The 21,308-nt window shown below is 42.5% G+C and overlaps 1 protein-coding gene across 1 annotated transcript; it reads right to left on the reverse strand.

Moving 5' to 3' along the window:
• Positions 1 to 830: 830 nt before the first annotated feature.
• zbtb16b (zinc finger and BTB domain containing 16b) lies at positions 831 to 19,787 on the reverse strand. The gene is made up of 7 exons (XM_034112956.1): positions 19,726 to 19,787; positions 17,346 to 18,573; positions 14,945 to 15,042; positions 12,536 to 12,622; positions 5,425 to 5,595; positions 4,184 to 4,351; positions 831 to 3,292 (listed from the first exon to the last, which is right to left on the reverse strand). The coding sequence occupies exons 2-7, from the start codon at positions 18,476 to 18,478 to the stop codon at positions 3,063 to 3,065; spliced, it is 1,887 nt and encodes a 628-aa protein (XP_033968847.1). The 5' UTR covers positions 18,479 to 18,573; positions 19,726 to 19,787; the 3' UTR covers positions 831 to 3,062.
• Between the last annotated feature and the right edge of the window lie 1,521 nt (positions 19,788 to 21,308).

Consider the following 21,308-nt stretch of genomic DNA (forward strand, 5'->3'; position numbering starts at 1 on the left):
CCAGGCTGAAGACTTTTCTTTTTGCCGCTGCTTTTAATTGAAACTGAGCGGTTGTGTAACCTTAAAGAAAGGCATCAGTAAAATGGAACTTCTGTGTGAACTATTCATATCTTAAACTGCACTGTAACTTTTTATTCATGTACTTTTTATTAATGTATTTTTTCTTTTAATGTTTCTTTTATTATCTTTTCTTTTTAATGCCTTTGTCTGAATGTCTTTCATTTTTGTAAAACACCTTGAATTGCCTTGTGTTGAAAGGTGCTATATAAATAAACTTGCCTTGCCTTACATTTTTACTAGTAAGTCAAAGTAAAATATGACAAAGAAAAGTAATAAAATGTCGTAGTATATCAGTAGTCTCTACAATTTCCTTGAAAAAGTCATATGATCACAGTATCTCACACAAATGTCACAAAAATATAATAGTATAGTGTCAAAATATCATCATACTACTATAGTATGCCATAAAAAGTCATAGTATACTATGTTATAAAAATGTAATAAAAGGTAATAGTTCATAATAGTATAGCATGTCTTTTAGAAGTCATAGAAAAGCATTCCCTTAAAATGTTACCTCATTTATTTCTGCCCAAAACTGTAAATGACATTAATGACAAATATCCCCTGACTGATTTTTGTAATCCTTTGATTTAATCAATTGTGATAAATAACATCCATTTTAAGATAAATATATAGAGCATATATAGAAAAGGATGGATGGTCTTGATATAGTTGTGAGACCATCCGCAAAAAAGTAAAATACCATTGACATCAGAGTTTGAAAATGAAATGCAGACAGCCGAAACAGAGGGCAAATGAGACAAGATGCATAAAATAGTAAATTGTTTTATTCTTTTTTTAACCATGCCACCGAACACTGACGCATACAGAGTTGTGCCTGAATCCACACTGAGAAAACACTTTCACACACTGTGTTACAAAGCTGTAATGAAGAGGGATTTTACTGCACACATGGCAAGAAGAACAACCCTGATTGGATACCAGGTCGAGCTTTGATCTGGCCCTGAGGTAGACAGACATTGACATAATCTAAACAATGCTAATCACATCCTTCTAGGACACATCAAATAAAAGGACATCTGCATTATCACAACATAGAAAGATCAGAGAAATAACCCTTTTCAAACAAAAGTGCTCTGTTTCTTTTGGTCCACCAAGGAAATCCATTTATAGTGCATGTTCATGTAGAATAGATACAGTGAATGTGTGTTTTCATGGCACTGAGTGTTGTTGGCTACTTAAGAAGGCATTGGTAATGCCCACAGACGCCAAGACTTGATATACACACTGTTTTCATCCGAAGATCTCGGTCTATTGTCGCTTTGAAGGGAACAAATTTGATGCAGTTCCAAGCAATTGTGATTTCAAAAGTACACGCTTGACTCATCAGCCACTATCACAGTATGTTGTATCCAGTTGCAATTTTCAGACAAAGTGGATCTACATGGCAGTCTATCTTTATTTAAGTAACAATAAACAAACACCCAGAAACAACTACCAATAGCACAGACCCATGTACTCAAGCACATCAATGCTCTACTTATAAAAGAGGCACAAGGGAGGGATCTTAATCAAATCAGAGACTTATAAAACACACACATTAAGATGTTTCTCAAATCATACCAAATGTAAACAGATAGCAAATTACTGTAATACAAAAATACAACATGTTTAAATCTATAAGGCCTGTTTTAGGCTCACATTAGGGAATAACATACAATGACAGTTTGTACATTACAGCTACACTATACTGACAATAACCTGCTCATAGTGATTCAATGTCACAATTTTCTATTCATGTTTTGTATAAAAACAACAATTTATTTTCATGTTTTCTTAAATTTTCTCCTAGAAAATTCTGATTCTGTGATTTTGTAAGACATGTATATATAGTTAATGATAAAAAACTACACATTAAAGCCATGTTGAGGCTGTTTTTTTACCCACCGCTTGTCCATTTAAATTATGTATTTGTTAGAAAATGAAAAACTACTGATGACTGAACACTTTGCAGTAGGTTTGAAAGTGAGGAGAGGTAGAGCTCGCTCTACTAGAAATCATCCCAAGAGACACCGTGATGAAAACCAGCACATATTTGGTAACAAATAAACAACATATAAATAGCAAAACCTATTACATTGCAAGAAAAACTCAAATTGTAAGCCAGCTACCTCGAAACAATATCATCCACGGCAAGAAAGACAAGGCAATTAAAGAGATCAAGCTTATGAGGTCAAAACGTGGCGGCCATTCAAGTAACACATGCAGAACATAAACAAATCCAAAACAAAATCCAGCATAAAATTAAATTGAGAAGTCACAGGAATTTAGGAGAGAACATGTTGCAAAGTTCAGCCAATCAAGCCTTCGTGGAATTATATATTCAATACTACTGCACAATCATAGAAGATAACTCGGGTTCAGCAATCGATAAATCATAAAATCTCCTGCTCCACAGACAGGTCAGCAGTGGCAGCCATTGTGACTTTGATTTAACAACAGTGGAGAGACAGTTATTATCAAAACTGTGTGTGTGAGGGAGAGTGTGTGCACTAGGGCTGAAACAATAAGTTGTCAGTAAACTCATTCTCAACACTTCTGAGTCTTTTTGTGGGTTGAAAATAATACATCACCACGGCTTCCTGTTTCTCAAAATGTGGCCATTTGCGGCTTGTCTTTCAAATCAGTGGGAACAAAAGTGGTTATTTGAAGATGTCACCAAAATGTGACTACATTTTTCAGACTAAACAATTTATCACTTAGAATAAAAAATAATCTAATTCATAATAAAACTAATCATTACTTGCAGCCCTAGTGTGTACACAGATTAATTTTCGTGCTTGCATGTCTCTGTTGTCAGGTAAAAACCTTGTATCTCCCACAACGACAACTTCACACTTAATTCAGAAAGAGTCTAAATATTATTTCTTTAAACCCACAGAGAGACATTTCATTTTCCAGCATGAAAAACAGCAACACTGGAGTTACAAGGTTTTCACCCAACAGTGACAGAGTGTGTGTGCGTGGGGTCCAAGTCCTGCTCAGACGTAACAGACGTACAGGTAAGTCTTTTCTATCCTCCAGTCCGCCGGCACGTCCTCCGGCTTGTGGCCCTTTATGTGCTTCTGCATGGAGGCCAGGCTGGGGCAGAAGTCCTGGCAGACGGTGCACTGGTACGGGGACGCTCCGTTGTGAGTGCGCAGGTGCTTGATCATGGCCGAGTAGTCTCTGGACCGTTGGTGACACAGCTTACACTCAAATGGCTTCTCCCCTGAAAAATTCAACAATACAGCATTAACCTTGTAGACCCGGGGCCAGAGGGCCGGCCACGTGAAACGGGACTCACCTCTATTTCAGTCCACTGTACTCCAGGTGGTGTTGTGTTTGTGTTTGTGAGTGTTTTCGCGTCAGGATTAGACCTATATCAGTTTGCCAGTTAGATATTGGCCAGTCAGCGTCATCTACAAATACGACAGAGGGTTCTCTCTGACCTCAGCAAGGCGTCAGATAGCAGTCGGTACAATGTAACCTGACATTACATTTAGATCTGTTGCACATTGATAGGGTTTTGTGTCTTATTCGCGAAAAGAAGCTTTAAAAGCTGAAAAAACATCAATATTTAGTGGTTAGATTGACTGTTAACAGCATTTCAAATGCCATTTTTTTACGATAAAAATAAGTAATTTTTGTCATTTAAGTTTTAAATAAAGTTTTTGAAGGCAGGCATTATTCTATAGTTGTCTTTTGTCAACATTTCCATAAAAAAAACAAAAGCATGAGTGCATTAGTCAGACCTTTAATATTTCCTGACTACCCTAGCCTGTCTGTGGCATCTAATTTGTTCTGAGGGAAGACGTAAATCTTTAAAATAGGTCACAAAAAGAAATGGCTGCAATAAAGAAATAAAGCTAATTTTCTTAAGCAGTTGGGCACCGTAGTTTGTAGCAAATGTTAATCAAAGAGAAGAGTAAAGTACAGTAGCACATTATTATATATGTGTCTTGGCAGACTAAGCTATTCAGAAATGACTTGTCATTAAGATAAAAAATCACATATATCACCAGCCTTTTAAATATAGATATTGCATAGAGGACCACCCCTATTAGCAGCGCTGAAATGCCTCCCTGTATGTGTGAGTGTGTTCTCGCCTCTGTTCTCTTACCTGTGTGGACACGGTAGTGGGTTTCGAGCTGGTGTTTGAGGCTGAACCTCTTCCCACAGCCGTTGCACTCGTAAGGCTTCTCTCCTGTGTGGATGCGTTTGTGGCCCCTCAGCGTGCCGTCGTCTCTGAAGCAGCTCCCGCAGAATTCACACTCAAACGGGTGATCGCCTGAAAACACAGTCATGTCAAAACAGCAGCCGCAACACCAACACAGCTCATTATCACGAGAGGCAATAAAGGCTAACTTCGTCTTTGGCACGACATGGAATGGGCTCATATGTAACTACGTAGGTCAAATAGCTCTTTTCTGCACATGCATATCAAGCGGGGGAATAATGTGCTTTCAGACGTCGCTAATGTTATGACATGAGGACACTCCTCTTGGCTGTCTGGTAATAGCTAATAAAAGCCCTCAAGGCATGTACTGCTCTGTGCTCTATACTGTAGTTAATCTATTTCTCTCCTAGGCTGAGGGTTTGACTCATCTCCAATGACCTATGTGCCTCATTATCTCAGTGTCCACAGCAACAGCCAAGTCAGAGGATACATTGCTCTCCTCATTACAGGCCCATTCTCCCCAATCCCCCACCCCACTGTGGAGCAGATGACATTTACAAAATGTTACTTCCAAGCAGAATGGCATACAAACAAGATACGCCGCCATGGCCAAAACTCCCTTCACTTCTGTCTCTTCACATCAATTATGTATTTCTCCTGTCTAGACATCAAGCCATCCTGACAGCTAGGAGTGTTATTTAAGGTAAAAGAAGAAAGGGGGACGTCTTTTCAGTAAATATCTCTCCGTCTCCTGCGGCACTAAGACTCACCCTTGGTAGAACACACAGACAAGTCATTTCCATTTGCTTTTCCTTCAATATTTATTTGGGTTTCCTCTATCATTTTGGGTGAACCACACTAGAACTGACAGCCGTGAATTGCAGAAGCCCAAAGGCTGTCTAAGAACCCAAAATATAAACAGGATGAAATTGCCCAAAATATGCACCGGCCATAACGGTACAGTGCTGTCATCAGAGAGGTGAGTCATCGTATAGAGAAGTGAATAAGAGGGTGGGAGAGGATGCATGCAAATTGACTTAAAACCTTAAAGCCAGTAACCTAAGGAAATGAACAGAAATAAAAACAGCCGTCTCCTTTCCAACATATGCATGCTTTTGACACTGCATGCTTATGTTTTATGACAGGAGATAGTGCTATAGACGTGCGAATGATCCGTGTCTTACCCGTGTGTGAGCGCAAGTGTCTTTTGAGGGTCGTGTGGCTGGGGAAGGGGCGCTCACAGTGGCTACAGATGTAGCTGTGCATGCCTGTATGGACCTCCATGTGCTGCTGCAGGGCCTTCTGGGTCTGGAAGCGCTTTGCACAAAGCAGACAGAACAGCGCCATGTCAGTCCCTGGAGAACACACAAGACACAGACGCACAGTTATTTCAGTACCATACACAGACAGGGCCTTAAGTGGGGAAACTGGGTCACTTCAACTTTGTGTGAGTCCTCAGAGGGAAAAGCTTCTTTCAAAGAGCAAGTGCCTCTACCTAAACTAACTCCCCTAAAAGCCCAGAGGCACTTTCAACTGCGAGTCTTTATGCGTTCTATTTTAAACCATGAAAGTCATTGTTTTCTTTAAGAATTTCCCACACAATGCACAGCATGCCAATCACACAATCAATGGATCCTTCCTGGTGTGTTAGATGTGTAATTATTCTCTTCATTCCCCATCAGGAGTCAGCTCCAGCCTGTGAAGTCCTCTGTCTCTGTGCTCAAAGAGCGGCTGATAGTAGCTCCACCCTAAATGATGCCTACACTATGCGCTCTGTGCAGAATGTTAAGTAGTGATATCAAGCCATTAAAGGCAGGACTGCAGGAAAAAACACAATCCAGTTTAATCCTGTGTGTGACCTGGCATCTCTTCGGGGCTGCTTTCCTGTTGCACGGAGTGTGGAGAGGAATACAGATAGGGAGTCGCTGGCAAGGTAGCTCTAGTCAAAATGGCAACGTGAAGAAGATCCATTGGCTGTCATACAGTCAACACTTGATCTACAGGCTGTGTATGCCAGCACTCAAATTCAATCTGGCATTCACACCGAGGCAAATTCATATATGCCGTAAGACTGAGGGACTGGTTAATCAGCTGCATTGGACATAATGTGCATGTCCTGCAGAACGAGGCTTTAATGTGAGATTATGAGCTCCTTATTTCTCTGTCTGCTCAGGTTGCAGATCATTTACAATGCTAGCAGGTCCCATTGCTCCTGACTCAGATTCAATCAGACATCTCCAGCGGAGGATCATTAGTAAACAGAGGACTGTGCCAGCACTTCATTGGAATTCAAGTGGGGTTGCTGTGTCGCATTTAAAATGCAGTCTGATGAGGTCCACTAAATCAAATCATTTGTTACTGTTATTGAAGTGCCTTGAGGCAACTGGCAATTAAATTGGAATTAACGCAGGGAAAGGGATACAGCACACTCATACTAAGAGGGAAGAGTGTCAGACTCTTGCTTTAGGTTCAATCAAGTTAACAGACAGACAAGCCTGTTCAAACTAGAAAGAAAAGGAAACAAATCAAGCAAATTCACGTTTCATGGGATAAATCTGAAACATTCACTGTGTATTGTTTACTAATCCACATGTCACAATTTCTCAAACAAAGCAAGACGCTTTTTACACTTCACAATTCACTGATATGTATAATTTGGCAAAGAAGCAAAAAACCTAATATTAGAATTATGGGGCTTCTTCTTTTTAAACCTAGCTTTGAAATGCTCACTAATAGAACTGATCATCTGTAATCATTAACAGAAAGAAGACAGGATGAAAGACATTCCCTGATCCTAACAATCCTGCATGGGGGCGATCCGCTGGACCCAACTGCACCTGTTCAGAGGCTCTAGCCTCTGGACTCCTGCACAAAGGGAACACAATGAGGTCCAGGCCCTCATTGACCAAGCCCATTAGTCATAGGCTCCTCACGCAACTCCTACAATCCCTGTCTTTATGCTGTCGCCTAATGACCACGGTCCTTTCTCACCCACGGATCACAATATTTTAGTTCTAAACAAAAGACCCTCCATTCTGAACGCCTCTGCACCCTGCCCACTCCCCGTATCCGCTGACCAACCCTTTCACTGTCTAACCAGCTTCACTTTCCGCCTGAGTCATACCTAACTAATGCCGATTCACTGTGCACTGTGCAACAGTGGAGTCGGGATAATGATCCATCTAAAAATGGCTTAAGGCATTTAAAAAAAACAAAAAGCAATCTGCATAACCTGTGATGTGGAAGCCTTGATCCACTTTTAGTAGTTTCTCTTGTAATGTTTTCTGCAGACAGCAGGGGGCGTGCTTTCTTTTCCAATGTGTCCTGGATACTTTAGCTGCAGGCAGAGCACAGCAGAGCCCTCAGCCAGCCGAAAAACACATTAACCACCTTGTAGACACTTCAAAGCTACTTTAATCATCCTCTCTCCGCTCTCTCTTTATTAACTATCATACATTGTAAATGCGTGTTCCAATGCGGCCGGGGTACTTTGTTCTGTCTGCTCTGAAAGTTTAACATCCCAGTTTCTTTGTGCAGGTTAAACCGTTACTCCCTGACACACTGGCAGACTCTCACAGATGTATATCCTGATACTTCTGTCACCAACAATTCTGAAACTTGAGTAAAGAAATATGACAAATATTCTGTCACAAGAATCACACTCTTGATCCCGGGTTGACACGCAGTGACAACACCTCAGCAGTCGCTTTTGGTTTGATTCTGCGCAACCGAACGCCGAAAATAAAAATAACAAATAAAATCTTGAAGTGTAAACAAAAACCTTTCGGAGGCAAGGAAGTGTTTGTGTGCGTTAGTGGTGGCATTTCGCCTCGCTGTGCTCTGTTCACTTTTCAAAGAAAGAGGATTTGCTGTTGTAGAGTTTTCCAGTGAGCTTTGGTAATAAGTGTAGAGGAGCTTCTTTATGAGAGAATAAGCCCTAAAGTTGGCTGTCATTGCCCCCTGCCTTCTCACCCTTAACCAGACAATGGGTTTGGGATTTGGGTTTTAAGGCACAGGATGACCCCTGACCCTTGGCCCTCAATGGGGTAAATACCATGTAATCAATGGTATTCCTCAAAGGCTGGAGAGATGACTGAGCATTGTGTTTAGTGGAAGGGAGTCTTAACAGTGGGAATGATTTACTTTAAAGGAAATCTGCCAGGGAGGCAGAAAAAATAAACATTTACTGTCTGTATTATATTACTGAGCTGCTTGTCTAATGCACACGGTCTGAGGTTGCTATGCTATTTCCGCATATCTCCACTAAGACCGTGTGTATGCTCATGTGATTTAACATGGTCTGCCTTCATACATCTGCCACTTATTCAGTCCAACCGAGGTGGGAGCCAGCCACGCTCTCACGCTGCCTAAGAAACAAAACCATGTGTCTAGGCAACCAGATAGGATCATGGTCCTTGTTGGGGTGAAGTGTTCAAGCTAATCCCTTCATTCACAAATAAGCGCAGCCTGTTTCTTTTCAAGCTGCAAACAAAAGTCTTCCCACCCTGAGAATCTGGGAGTAAACCCACTGCAAATTGAACAAGAGATTGTATTCAGTGGTGACGGCAAATCTGTATAATTTCTTCTGTGTTAATCTTAACTTTAGTGTCCGGAGCCCACCAATTAAAGTGATTGATTTGTGAATAATTGTCTGAAATAAATAGACACAAAACATTTCATTTGAACTGCAATCATTTAATAGGTTTAATCTATAAAGTTTGTTTCAGTAAATTGTGATTGACAGCCAAGTCAAAGCTACACAAATATTGTGCTGCCCTCAAAAGGTAGAGGAATTTCACACTGATTTCACAATTTACAACATTACATCATGGCTGAGCGTGTCTGCTAGCTGGAGGATGCTATGTGAGGACACTATAAACTCTGTCTTAAGGCTGCTGAGTGTATATACTGTGAGCTCACTGATATCATTCAGTTAAACATACACAGTCATGCAGGCTACATTATGTGCAAGACCTCCCATGACACGCTTCTGTATGTGTTCATGCCGACAGCTCCCTGTAGTTGTGGCGGCCCGAGAAGCACATGCACAAAGGCTACAGTACCTTAAACAAGACCTTAAACAACCCCGGGCGCTCATCAGCAGCCTGCTAATCTACCCGAGTGAGGAACAACCGACTTAATAATTAATGCAACAAGAGATACGTTGCTTGTGTTTAACCACCACTCCATGGATCACTTCGTTGAGGTCACACATGGGTTCACTTGCCTCAATTCCTAGAATATTTGCTCTGTCTACTGTATTTCTACCTGAAATGACAGGGCGACCTGGGGCTGTTTGTATCATGACAGTGAGAGCAAATAAATACTGTGATCTCAATGGCCAACCAGAGCGCAGTTCAATTCAGTTTAGGGCTACATTACAGCTGGGTATTAACAGGAGGCTGCAGTATGATGACGGACACATGATTAGGCGAGCTTAAAGGTCTGCATAATAAAGCCCGGGCTGTATCTGAATCAACTAACAGACGGTTTAATTAGAACTCAGACAGAAGGTAATATTATTCCCTTGATGAAGCAGGCTGTAAAGTGTGGAAACAGTGCAGCTGCTGCGAGTACACAAAGGCAGCACTCTTATGGCCTTTGCCTTGAAGGCAAGGTGGCAAAATGGTCAGCCAGCATGGCTTGAAGTGCTTACAGTCACTTTCTGAGCCTGCTGTAGATAACATACAGTCTTGGGTTTTCCAAAATGTAGAGCTTGGTGCCCCACAGCCCTCGATTTGCTCTGATGAAACAAACCCCCTTGTTGTTAGAGCAATTCGGAGACAGATCCATTCTTTTATTTTGGGCACTGACAAGTAGGTCAGAGGAGACTGTGACAGTGCTGTGGTGAGGAGTAAACAGCAGCACATGATGTTGTTTTCCTCTCAGTCCTGGCATCCAACACCAGCAGCAATCCTCTTGCCCTCAGGAAGTCCTCAAATACCCCCTACCCCCTTCCCTTCCCACAGTCCACCCTGCCCCCAAATCCCCCCCCCCCCTCTTTGATCTCCAACAACCCACGGCCATTCACCTCTGACATATCAAAATAGCTTTAACAGACTTTCACTGTAGCCACCAGTGTTGCCAAATTCAGCCAATTTGGGGTAAGATCTCCCAAAGTAGTACTATGTGCCTTTTAGAGGAGGTGGGCCGCCGTGCTGCAGCTGTTGAGGTCTGACAAGTGTTAATCTGCGAAGAGGAAACTCATTTGGCTCACTGGTTATGCCACATGGCAAATTAAAACCCAGGAAGCGGTAAAGATCCTGTGTTTTTAGGAGGAATAGAATCCAGGTTATATTTATTAAATGTAAATGATAATGGATTGGAGCATATCCTTGGCACAGCTGATTAAATTACCTGTAGCTACAATAGGAGTCAGTAAAAAGGGTCATGCGTCACAGCTGAGATCACAACAAAATGAGAGAGTAATGCCCTCCTGTACCCTGTTCTGGATACACTGCCAAGTTGAAACCGAGCTCTGGATGTTTACAAGTTGGGGAGATGTGGGTAGAAACTTCTGGGCACCGTTAACACCCCTCCATGTCCACATCCATTAAGTATTCATACTGTGTGTGCCACCTGGAGTTACAGTTACATGCCAATGCTCCGGAGAGGGTTATCACCTTTCTCTGACAGTAGCAGTAAAGGTGTGGGTTCAGACACTGCCAGGCATATGTATCGTCTGACAACAATACAGCTTTTTTTCACAGTTTGATACTTTCCAGTCAAACAAGTGCTGTTATGTCTTTCTCGGGAAAATATTCAACACACATTCACTACAAAGCATTCTCATTAAGGCTTTAGAGGTTTTCAATAATGATCTTATCCAAGGCAGGTACCAAGGCTTTAGAAATGACCGGGTGGAGCCCTCATATTGGACTGATTTTTATTATTGTTGAATTGAAAAACTGGGTCATGCTTATTTGTCTTCCGAAAAAAAGAGCTACACCTAACCATTCTTTTTTATTATGAATTTATCTGCCTCTTTTTTATTTTGAATAATCTTGTAAAATCTTGGACAACAGAAAAAAAATGTCTATCATAATTTCCCGGTGCCCGAGGGGATGTCTTCAAATAGCCTGTTTCTTCCAACCGACAGACGGAAAACTCAATAACATTTATGTTATTATCAAAGATGATTAAGAAAGCCAGAAAGTATGGAGATTACAGAGGCTGGTGGCCGTCAATATTTGTATTTTTTTCTTAAAAATGACCGACAGCTAAAAATACAAATGTCAAAGTGTCGTTATTATATTCTTTATGCATCATCACTGATACACTAAAGTACATGGTTTTGTGTTAGCTTTTACGATTGTGTGTTTGTTTTACGTATCGCCTGGCTACAGCAGATAATAAAGTTGGGTATTAATTACTTATTAACCATCACTATGGTTGTTAAACTGTATAAACCCTTTATAAATCGAATTCAATCATTAATTGGCAGCCCAAGTCATAATTACACCAAAAACAATACTTAATGGCTGGTTACAAAACTATATTCTTAAAGCCAATCTGTTTTATTGACTTCTAAGCTTTTATTAAATAGATTATAAACTTTCATTTTGGTTGATTGATATATTGTCTAATCTCCTTGTTTCCCTTGACCTCTGCCTATAAAGCACTTAACTGCTTGTTACTAATATAACAAAGTCTTCATTCTTATGTGGGTTTTAAGAATTAAAAGAAGAAAACGTCTTCAGCTGCTCAGGCAGGTTGTTCCAAAAACACAACTTTTAAGATGAGAAACTACGATCATCCTGACGCCCACTCAACATGACAGACATTCAATACACAAGAAAAAAAAGTCACAAGAGAAGGTTTCACAAACATTTTAGTTATCGGAGATGATTGAAAACCAGAAGTTGTTAATCTCATTGCGTGAGTTAGTGTGAGTGTAAGGTGAATAATTCCACAGGCAGGATGTGTGGATAGTGTGTCTGTGAAACTGTAACGCTGGCGCTGTAAAGCTACCACTGTGGCAAAGTGGCAAGCAGTGGGTTTGGATGCCAAGAGATATTAGTGGGTGATATGTGAGAGGGCCTCCCACCGCCATGTTGATAAATTATGGAGCATCATGACAGGAACAGTTTAACCCAGAGCCAGCATGACAAGCAAGTTTAGACCCATCACAAGTCCCACAGTCACGGCTTACTTGACAGTTCAATGCATGCTGTCCAGGGTAGACATAATATGTGAGTGTGAGTGTGAGTGTGTGTGTGTGTGTGTGTGTGTGTGTGTGTGTGTGTGTGTGTGTGTGTGTGTGTGTGTGTGTGTGTGTGTGTGGAGTGTAAGTACCTGTGTGTGTTTGCCTGTGGGCTTCCAGAGCATCCTCTGAGGAGAACGTGGCTCCACACTGATCACACACCAGCGCCTCTGCAGGAGCTGTAGATAAAATCAAATGTAAAATAAGGTACATCAGACAGTTAACATTTACATGTGTCTTTTTAATTGTAGAGTAAGTCAGTTAATGTGGCATTTAAAGAGAACTGTAGAAGATGGGAACAAAGGCGCCTAATTTCAAAAGTCACCAAAGAGCCTCGGTTGTCACACACTTGTGCTTTTCAGGTGTTAACACAAGGAAGCGAATGCGCAGGGGACAAAGGAGCAGAGGAACGCGCCATAAAAACACAAGTCAGGACAAATAAAAGCACCAGACAGGGTGCAATGGCCCTTCTTTCTTGACAGAAAAGAGCCGAGCTGAAGAGTTTTATTTACCGTGCCCTGTTATCAGTCTCTGAACAGTGAGCAGACTGTCTGCCTATGAGGCCACAGAAGGACTGGGTGTTCTGTGTACAGCAGACGCTACCGCCTGCGGCACATCACTCTATCAAAAAATAATAATAAATACACTTCAGAGTCAACACCCCAAATCCCATCGCATGCACTGTAACTACAGTTCCCAGTTCACCTTTGGAATGCCCTTGTCTATTCAGATGAAGACATGAGAGAGACAAGTTTGCATACTGCTCGCAGAAATATTCGATCCTTGTTCTGCACTCACCTTACACCTGCATAGATGGACACATAGGACAGACATATGCGCACACACACACACGCACACACACACACACACACACAGCTGTTGGGATGTGGGTTGGCTCTCACAGAGATGTAAATCGGTTGCAGATCCATACAGGCCCAGGGCTCATTCACTGATCTATTTTCTGCTCAGCTGGCTTTAAATGAAGTTAAAATGACTCATTAAAACACCCACAAGCTTTGGGAACTCTGAACGCTCGAGCCTAAATGTGGTCCTCTTTCAACTCTAAAATGCCTCTATACACAAACACTGTGCCACTGTTCCTTAGCGCTGCACACAAATAACAAAAAAAGCCCCAATCTGTTCATTTCTAAAAACAACAATTTTTGAAAACAAACTGTTTGGGAATGGTACGTTTTGTTACACAAGACAAAAAAATAAAACTTGGAGGAGAGTAGTTTTGTATTAGGAGTAACAGTGCAACAGTGTTGTAGATCCTGATGTTGTGTGACGCTGTCCAGTGTGGTGTGTTGTGTTGTGTGAGATTGTGTGATAAGGGAAGAAGAGAACATAGTGCATTGTCTTGTGCAGTCAAAGGCATGGAGTGTGCTCTCATCCATAAACCATCAAACTGTCTCCAGACGCGGCTGCAATCGTCCTCCATCAAAACACTTTGTCTGGCATACCAAAATAAGAGCCAGCATCGAGCTGAATACCAAATCAGCCCATTAGAGCAGTGGAGCACTCGCTCCTTAGCAACCAGCGGGATCTAAGGCTGCTATACCGAAATACACGGTGACAAAGAAATGAGATCCACATCTCTTTTTTTTTGGTAGCATTATGGGTTGACACATTGGGATGGGGAGTTTATGCAAAAATTCAAATTAGGTTAAAGGTGCTGCTGTTGATGTCACTGCGAATTGAAAATCAAAGCGTGTTGTCGAAGGTCTGCGAGTAATGCAAGACAGAATGTGTGTTTAGGCGCATGCGGAGGGTATAAAGGGACGACTCGGGTGAAGTTTAAAGAAACAGATTCTCTCTCGTCTGTCAGCAGTATGTCAGTCCCAAACAATTCTCAGAGAGAGCAGGCGGGGAGGACAGGGACCTCGCCTTGTCTATACACATAATCCATCTGAGGCTTCTGTTTCTGTTTCATTTTTAGTGCCTGATCCTCCCCCCCCCCCCCCTCTCCTCACCCGCTCCCTGCCTCCCCCCCCCCCCCCCCCCCTCCTCACCCGCTCCCTGCCTCCCCCCCCCCCCCCTCTGCTCCTCTTCCTCTATTTTGGATAAAGTAGCTGGGAGAGCAGTCAGGTCTGATTAAGTCTGCATTTGGGTACAGTGTGTTCCTGGACACACATCTGCGAGCGAGCCATCACACACGCTTCGGAACACTGGCAGAACACCCAGGCCTGCCGGCAGCTGATGATGTCATCACTCAGAAGGGGCAGAGCTGGCGAGCCGCCAGAGTCTCCGAAAAAACACAGAAACGATTCAAACGGAGAGAGAGAGAGACTAGAGAGCGACGGAGAGAGAGGTACAGAGACCTGAGCATGGAAAAGAAAGCATGATCCAAGTATTCGGAGCAGCACTAACTGGTAGGAGGAGGGGTGGGTGAGGGGGTGAGGGGGGTGTAGTATGAACAGGTGCATTTGAAAGGCCGCACTATCAAGAGGCTTCATAAGCACTGAATACTCTGAGATGAGAGTGTGAGAGTTACTAAGTACCTGTGTGAGACAGCATGTGCATCCTTAGCCGCATGCTGTCCTGGAAGTGTTTGCCACAGTATTCACAGCCGTGGCCTTTCTCCTCGTTATGCAGCCTCCTGTGCGAAGACAAACACAAAATGTGAGTGTTAACAGAGATGACAACAAAGCAAGAACGCACTTGTGATAATAAAAGTCTCGGTTCTGCGCCTTTTTTTTTTCTTCTGCAAGGTCCCCCCAAACCCAGAAGCACCATTGTCCTCGTAACAAGAGGAGCATGTTTTAATTCCGGCAAGAATCCCTGGCTGAATGCAACATCATTAGTGTAAGAGGCCCTTGGAGTTCTGAATCACAACGCATGAATGCTAAAAGAACACAGACAATAGGATATCAGGCTAATTTCAGAGTGCAGACATACGCGTGCCTCCACCCGCCAGCACAGCAAGACACGGGGCACGCACACACATTCACACACTAAGAACATGCACGTCGACTCATGCCCCGGCTTAACATGCGCACACACACACACACACTCTTCTCCTGTAACTGCAATGAAAAGGAGAGAAGACGATGATTCGCTGAAGCTCCGCCGGCAGCAAAACCTATCATATCATATCACACACATCCAAGCACATGCAAGGCATCTGTACTGTTATCCTTAGATCACCCCGCTAACAGCCTACAAAGAGTCTACCATTAAACACACTCTGTGGTCAGAATCAATTATTCCTGAGATGTTACTTAGCACGCATGAAATGAACAATAACATATATTGGAGGAATATTTGTTTTGCTACATGCTAAGTAACAAGCTTTTGGATTTTTTCTGTACGTTTAAAGATGATCATTTACTTGAGCATTCATGCGAGACCTTTCATTTTGATATTCAAATGGCACAGCAGTTTGAGTTATCGGCCTAAAATCCACGACAAAATTATGAAAAAAATGAATGGTATTTTCTTTTTAAATCCTATAATTATAAACTCACAATAATTAATTAATTTAGTTAATTATATTCATAATTCTGCAAAAATGTTTTGTGTTCAAACATGCAAAAAAACAATATATAATTAGGTTTATTGGAAGAGTTTTAAGTAACCTTCAAAATGACCAGAAATACAGTAGTGTAGTTTTCACTATGTCATAAATGCATCACAAGTTTCTTTCTGCATATTTCAACATTTGGAATGCAATCCTTGTATTTTTTTGCTTCTTTATTCTCCCTTTATTTTCCTGAAACCTGTTTGATTTCTGAAGTTTTTCACACTAAATCTGTGCCAGGGGAAACTTCTTCAACATCTAGAAAATGTCAATCTGCAGAGCAGGTGTATGCTCAGTGACCTGGTTACAGACCTACAGAAACTTCATTACATCCTTAAGCAACGCCGCCAATGCAACTCCTTCAACCTGCGGACATCCGCCTGTCTCCATGAGTAAGCCGCGCGCATCACTAAATATCCCACAGGATGCTCTGTTTCACCCAGCGCTTTCAACACAACTCTGGAGCGGCACGAGGCACAAATGTCAGCCACAGGCGCGGACAGGAAAACGCTGTGATCCTAATCATGAGTTAACGGCATATTAGGACTATCGGCTCACAGATTGTCCTGTTTCTAATAATTAGTGATGAGTCAAACACTGCCAAACACGCACAATTATTATCATCCGCAATCAAGATAATGAGAGTTGTCATTGAGCTAGTGACTTTTTGTGTACAATGACACAATCTAGGCTGACAGGCTGGCAAATAAAGGAGGGTAGAAGAAAAAACAACAGAGCAGGTCGTGAGGCAGAAGTTATCCATCATCCAGCTGAAGCGTCCAGCCCGGTCCCTGCTGAGCGGCTCCTCTCTACTGATGCAAAGGCATGCATATCAAATAGCCTGCGAGACAGCCTGTTGTGTGAGACACGCTTCTGCACAAATAATCAAACAGAATTTGGAAAATTGGGCTTTGTAAATAACGGCGTTATGCGACACCAAGGCCTCTTTATACCTCAAATCCCTCACAAAGACCCGATTCAAAACTTCCAGAGACATCACTGTTAAGACATGAGTGCAGGTGTCCCTGAGAATAAATTAACATATTTGCTGTTGCTCCTTCCAGCTTCTAACTCTCACAGTATTTTAACTTGATGTGTCCAGAGTCTTTTCCTCACAGCACTACTTTGCTTCACATAAATCATTCCGCACAAGCACACATAATCCTGTTCATCCCTCACATCTTTTGTTAGACGCAGCATACGGCATTTTCTTAAAGAAGTATAATGAAAAAATGTCACTGAGATTAAAACAATTCAATCTTTCTTTTTGATTCAACACATTACAGACGATTTACAAATTGTCTTTTTGTTTGATTTTACATTACTTCCGATATTAAAATATATTGTAATTCTGCAGTAAAGTGTAAAAAGGGTGTTGTTACCTGTGCTGCTCCATGGCCTGCCTGCTGTGCAGCTGAAGCCCACACTCTCCACAGCACTGCTGGCCCTGAGCCGGGGCCTCGTGCCTCATCCCTGCTGCGAACTGGCCCAGCCTGCTGAGGAGCTCCCGGTGCAGCAGGCCCTGATGCAGCAGGCCGCTGTAGGCCCTGGGGTCCAGCGGCACGCCCAGGGAGGGGGCCACTGGCAGCATCCCCTCCCCTGTGTGGTTGGAGGGCATGGAGTAAATGGAGGCCAGATGTTTCTCAGAGATCCCGGGGAAACAGTCGAGAGTGTTTCCCATCACTTGGCCTCCTTCTTCGGGGCTTGTGTGCAGCTCTCGGGCGCTGGTGATCACGCTGCCTCTCAGGGGCGTCCCCGGACCCTCGTCTCTGGGCTGGTCTGACAGGCAGCTCCCTTCCCCGGCGCTGGATGAGCCATTAGGTTCATCTACCTGCATATTCTCTGATTTTATGATTCTGCCAGGATCCAGGGACGAGGCTTCTCCGCGGCGCTCGGGCTGCTGGGAACTCTCCATGTTGTCCTCCATGTCCATCTTGGGGCTCAGATCATGAGCAGCCTCGTTCTCTGAGTTCCCCTCCGCCATGTGGTACAGCGCCAGGTGGTGCAGGGCGGTGGGACTGAGGTGGTTAGGCCCGTCCTGTATGGAATGCTTCTTGGACATCAACATGTGCCTCCAGTGCCGGGCTCGGCCGTGGTCACTGGCGTCCCCGGAGCTTTGAGTCTTCACCGCCACCTCCTCCGTCTCCTCCGCTTGGATTGTCTCCAGCACCTTCAGGCACTGCTCCTCCAGGTACTCTATCTCCAGGATCTCAGCGGCGTACAACAGGTCGTCCAGGTCCTCGGCCGTGGCCTGGAGCGAGGCGGTGTAGGCGTACTCCAGGATCTGCTGGAAGGTCTTGGGGGACAGGAAGTCCAGGGCGTAGCGTAAGCTGCTGCGGTGGAACAAGATCTCGAACATTTTGCTGGTGCAGGCCAGGACCGTGCGGTGTGCAGGGAACTCCTGGCCGTCCACCGTGATGATGACATCACACAGGGTGCCGGACAGACGCAACTGATTGGCCCGCTGCAGAAGCGTGCTGGGGTGAGTCGGATTGTGGAGCTGGAGCACACCCATGTTTGTCAGACCCGTATCCACTCGGACCTTTGCCGAGCCCACGCATGAGGTGTTGCTGTCCTGCCTGCTTCACTTGCCTTCAACTGGTTGTAGGTCTGTGGTTAGGGTGGAGGGGGAGGGGAGACGGTCATTAGTGCCTGTCTCACTTACAATGTGATGCAAAAACGTTGTTAATTACATTCCAGTGTACACTTTCATCCCTGATCAATCAATAGAAATACTTAAACAAATACATTACATTAAAAATACAATTATATATATATTCTGTAAAATTCAAACCCCACCTTTAGGGTTCTTAATCCATGCACCCTACATGATTATTTATTTTAATTAAGAACCAGATGCAGACAACAGGTCGATAGGCACAAAGCAACAGTTTCCATTGCAGGTGATTAGTCTGAGGTCTCGTAGAGCGGTCACGTCGCTGTAATAACGTCTGCATACTGAGAGGTGACGGTCCAATTTATCAAGCAGCTCACACACACACTCACACATCTGTGCCCTCAACAGGTAGGCCCGCTATTAACAAACGCCTTGCAGGGCTGATTAGTTCATTTAGGCTGCGCACGTTCCTGATTAGACGTGTGCGAGACAATTAAGCCGCTCTGTTAAAAAAAAAAATCCCTAAATAAGTTATAAAACTATTAAATGGAGCAAACCGTGGAAATAATGCGGAATCCTGCGACAGGCACTTGTATTTTGACCACATTTAAATCCCTAAATGACAGTGTGAGTAAACATTGGACTGTGTATGATGATGTTTGTCGGACCTCTCAGCAGCACCTCGAGCGATGCTGACAGGCTGCATCCTCAACTAACCGCAACATCGGAGCGCATCAGGTGCACACGCACAAATCCACATTTATTATACAAACACATTGCGACAAATTAACCCTGTCCAAGCGCGTATTTACTGACTGCACGGTGTTTGAGGGAGCGCGAGCTGGGCGAAAATTTAAACACACCAATTTATCCCAAAAACTGTCCAATTTGTATATCATGTCCGCGCGATACAGACTGAGCTGAATCAAGTTTGTAAAATCCTAAATCAGGCTGCAGCCAAACTTAAGGTAGATTTACACACGTGTGCTGTTAAACGATATCATTTTACACGCTATAAAACGGACATTAATTCAAATATTAATTGTTGGAATTAGTCTGAGACTGGAAAGTAGTTGATAGGAGAAGAATGAGCTGAAATGAGCAGCAGAAATATTAAAAGTGTCGGCTGTCACAGTTGTTCTTACCTCTGTCTCCTAACGTCCTCCGCTGATTACCCAGGCAGCATCATGGTTACACATTTCACAGTACCCGCTCCAAACTCAGTCTGCTCCAAGTAAGCAAATCATCACCCAGCCACCACAGTCAAACCCACGGGGGGACAACCACACTTCCGGGACGAACTTTCAAAGTAAAACCCTGTCTTGAGAACCACGTGTTGAAATATTTGATTGTGTTATGGTTATTTGTAAGAAAAGCATATCAAGTCACTGATTGATAACCGATTTGTCTATGGTTTGACTTTTGGTGTTTTATGTAATGCACTTTAGATTGCCTTGTTGCTTCAATGTGCCCATTTAATAAATATTCATGTTTCAACCAGTTTTTCATCTGTGTGAACTTTTACAGAGAGACTCCAATTAAAATGTTTTAGATATAATCTACTTTGAAATCTAAATGTTGGTAATGGATAATATTATGTGTCAATATGATGTGTGGCTCTTATTGCTTCTGGTGTTGGAACAAAATAAGACAATAAGCTAAGGATTTGGCGTCTAATTTGGTAGTGATGTCCTTTTTTTGGTATAAAATAACTGAAGGTACTGTATCATTGCAAAACTTGTGTAAAATAGCGACGCTCATAAGTTGTACCATTATTTACCATTTCTATAAAAATAATTTGGTATTTATGTATAAAGTAGTGCAATTTCCCCTCCTTTTATAAAGCAATCGCAGCAACCTTCTGCAATTACTGATTTTAAAAGATGCATTATTTCATCGTGAAGAAAATAAGGAGCTTTTTAGCGGAGGATATCTGTCTCAGCATAAATGTTTCCTTACATGTAATTAACTCATACCTTATCCTAAATGTGGGAATATTTGTTGCATATATTCATATGATTTAAACATATACGTAGTGTAAGAAAGAAAATCCAGTTTGACTAATGCATATCTCATATTAGTACTGCCATAAAACCTATAGAAAATACAGAGAATGCAAAATGTTTTGACACAACTGAGGAACACACTTTTTGGCTCTAAAGTCCAGCAAAAATGTGGGAGTGGTTTTTTGGTGTCAAAGAAATGTTGAGCCAGTTGGGGGAAGGGTGCAAGAGTGACATAAATACAACTTCATTCTGACTGAAGGACAGTGAGATATTTCAAGATAACCTGAATACTGCTATTGCCATCATTTTCATTTTAGACTTTTCAACAGATGGTTGCTAGATTGAAAAAGGCTATAGAGAAAATTGTAGAAATACAAAGGCATCCTGGTGACCCTGTGCTTTAAGGAAGTTGACCCATGAGGTCAACTGAGGTCAAGAATGTCAGTCCACTATAATACCCCCATCCCCCTTCAGTCTCCCACGTCTTTCAAATATTTGTTAACCCTTGCATACATTTTCTCGTGACACAATCGTCTAAATGTTATTTGAGGAACGAAATCCTAGAGTTTAAATGTAAAAAATCTTTAATGAGACTTCCAATTATATAAAAACACAACATGGAGTCCATTCCTTCTGCATAAATGATTACTTACACATAGCTGAAAATACTTATGTAGTTTTCCTTGAGTAACATTTTGAATAAATGCAATGTTGTATTTTTG

Source organism: Trematomus bernacchii, unplaced genomic scaffold (assembly GCF_902827165.1).
Source record: "Trematomus bernacchii unplaced genomic scaffold, fTreBer1.1, whole genome shotgun sequence".
NCBI lineage: Eukaryota > Metazoa > Chordata > Actinopteri > Perciformes > Nototheniidae > Trematomus > Trematomus bernacchii.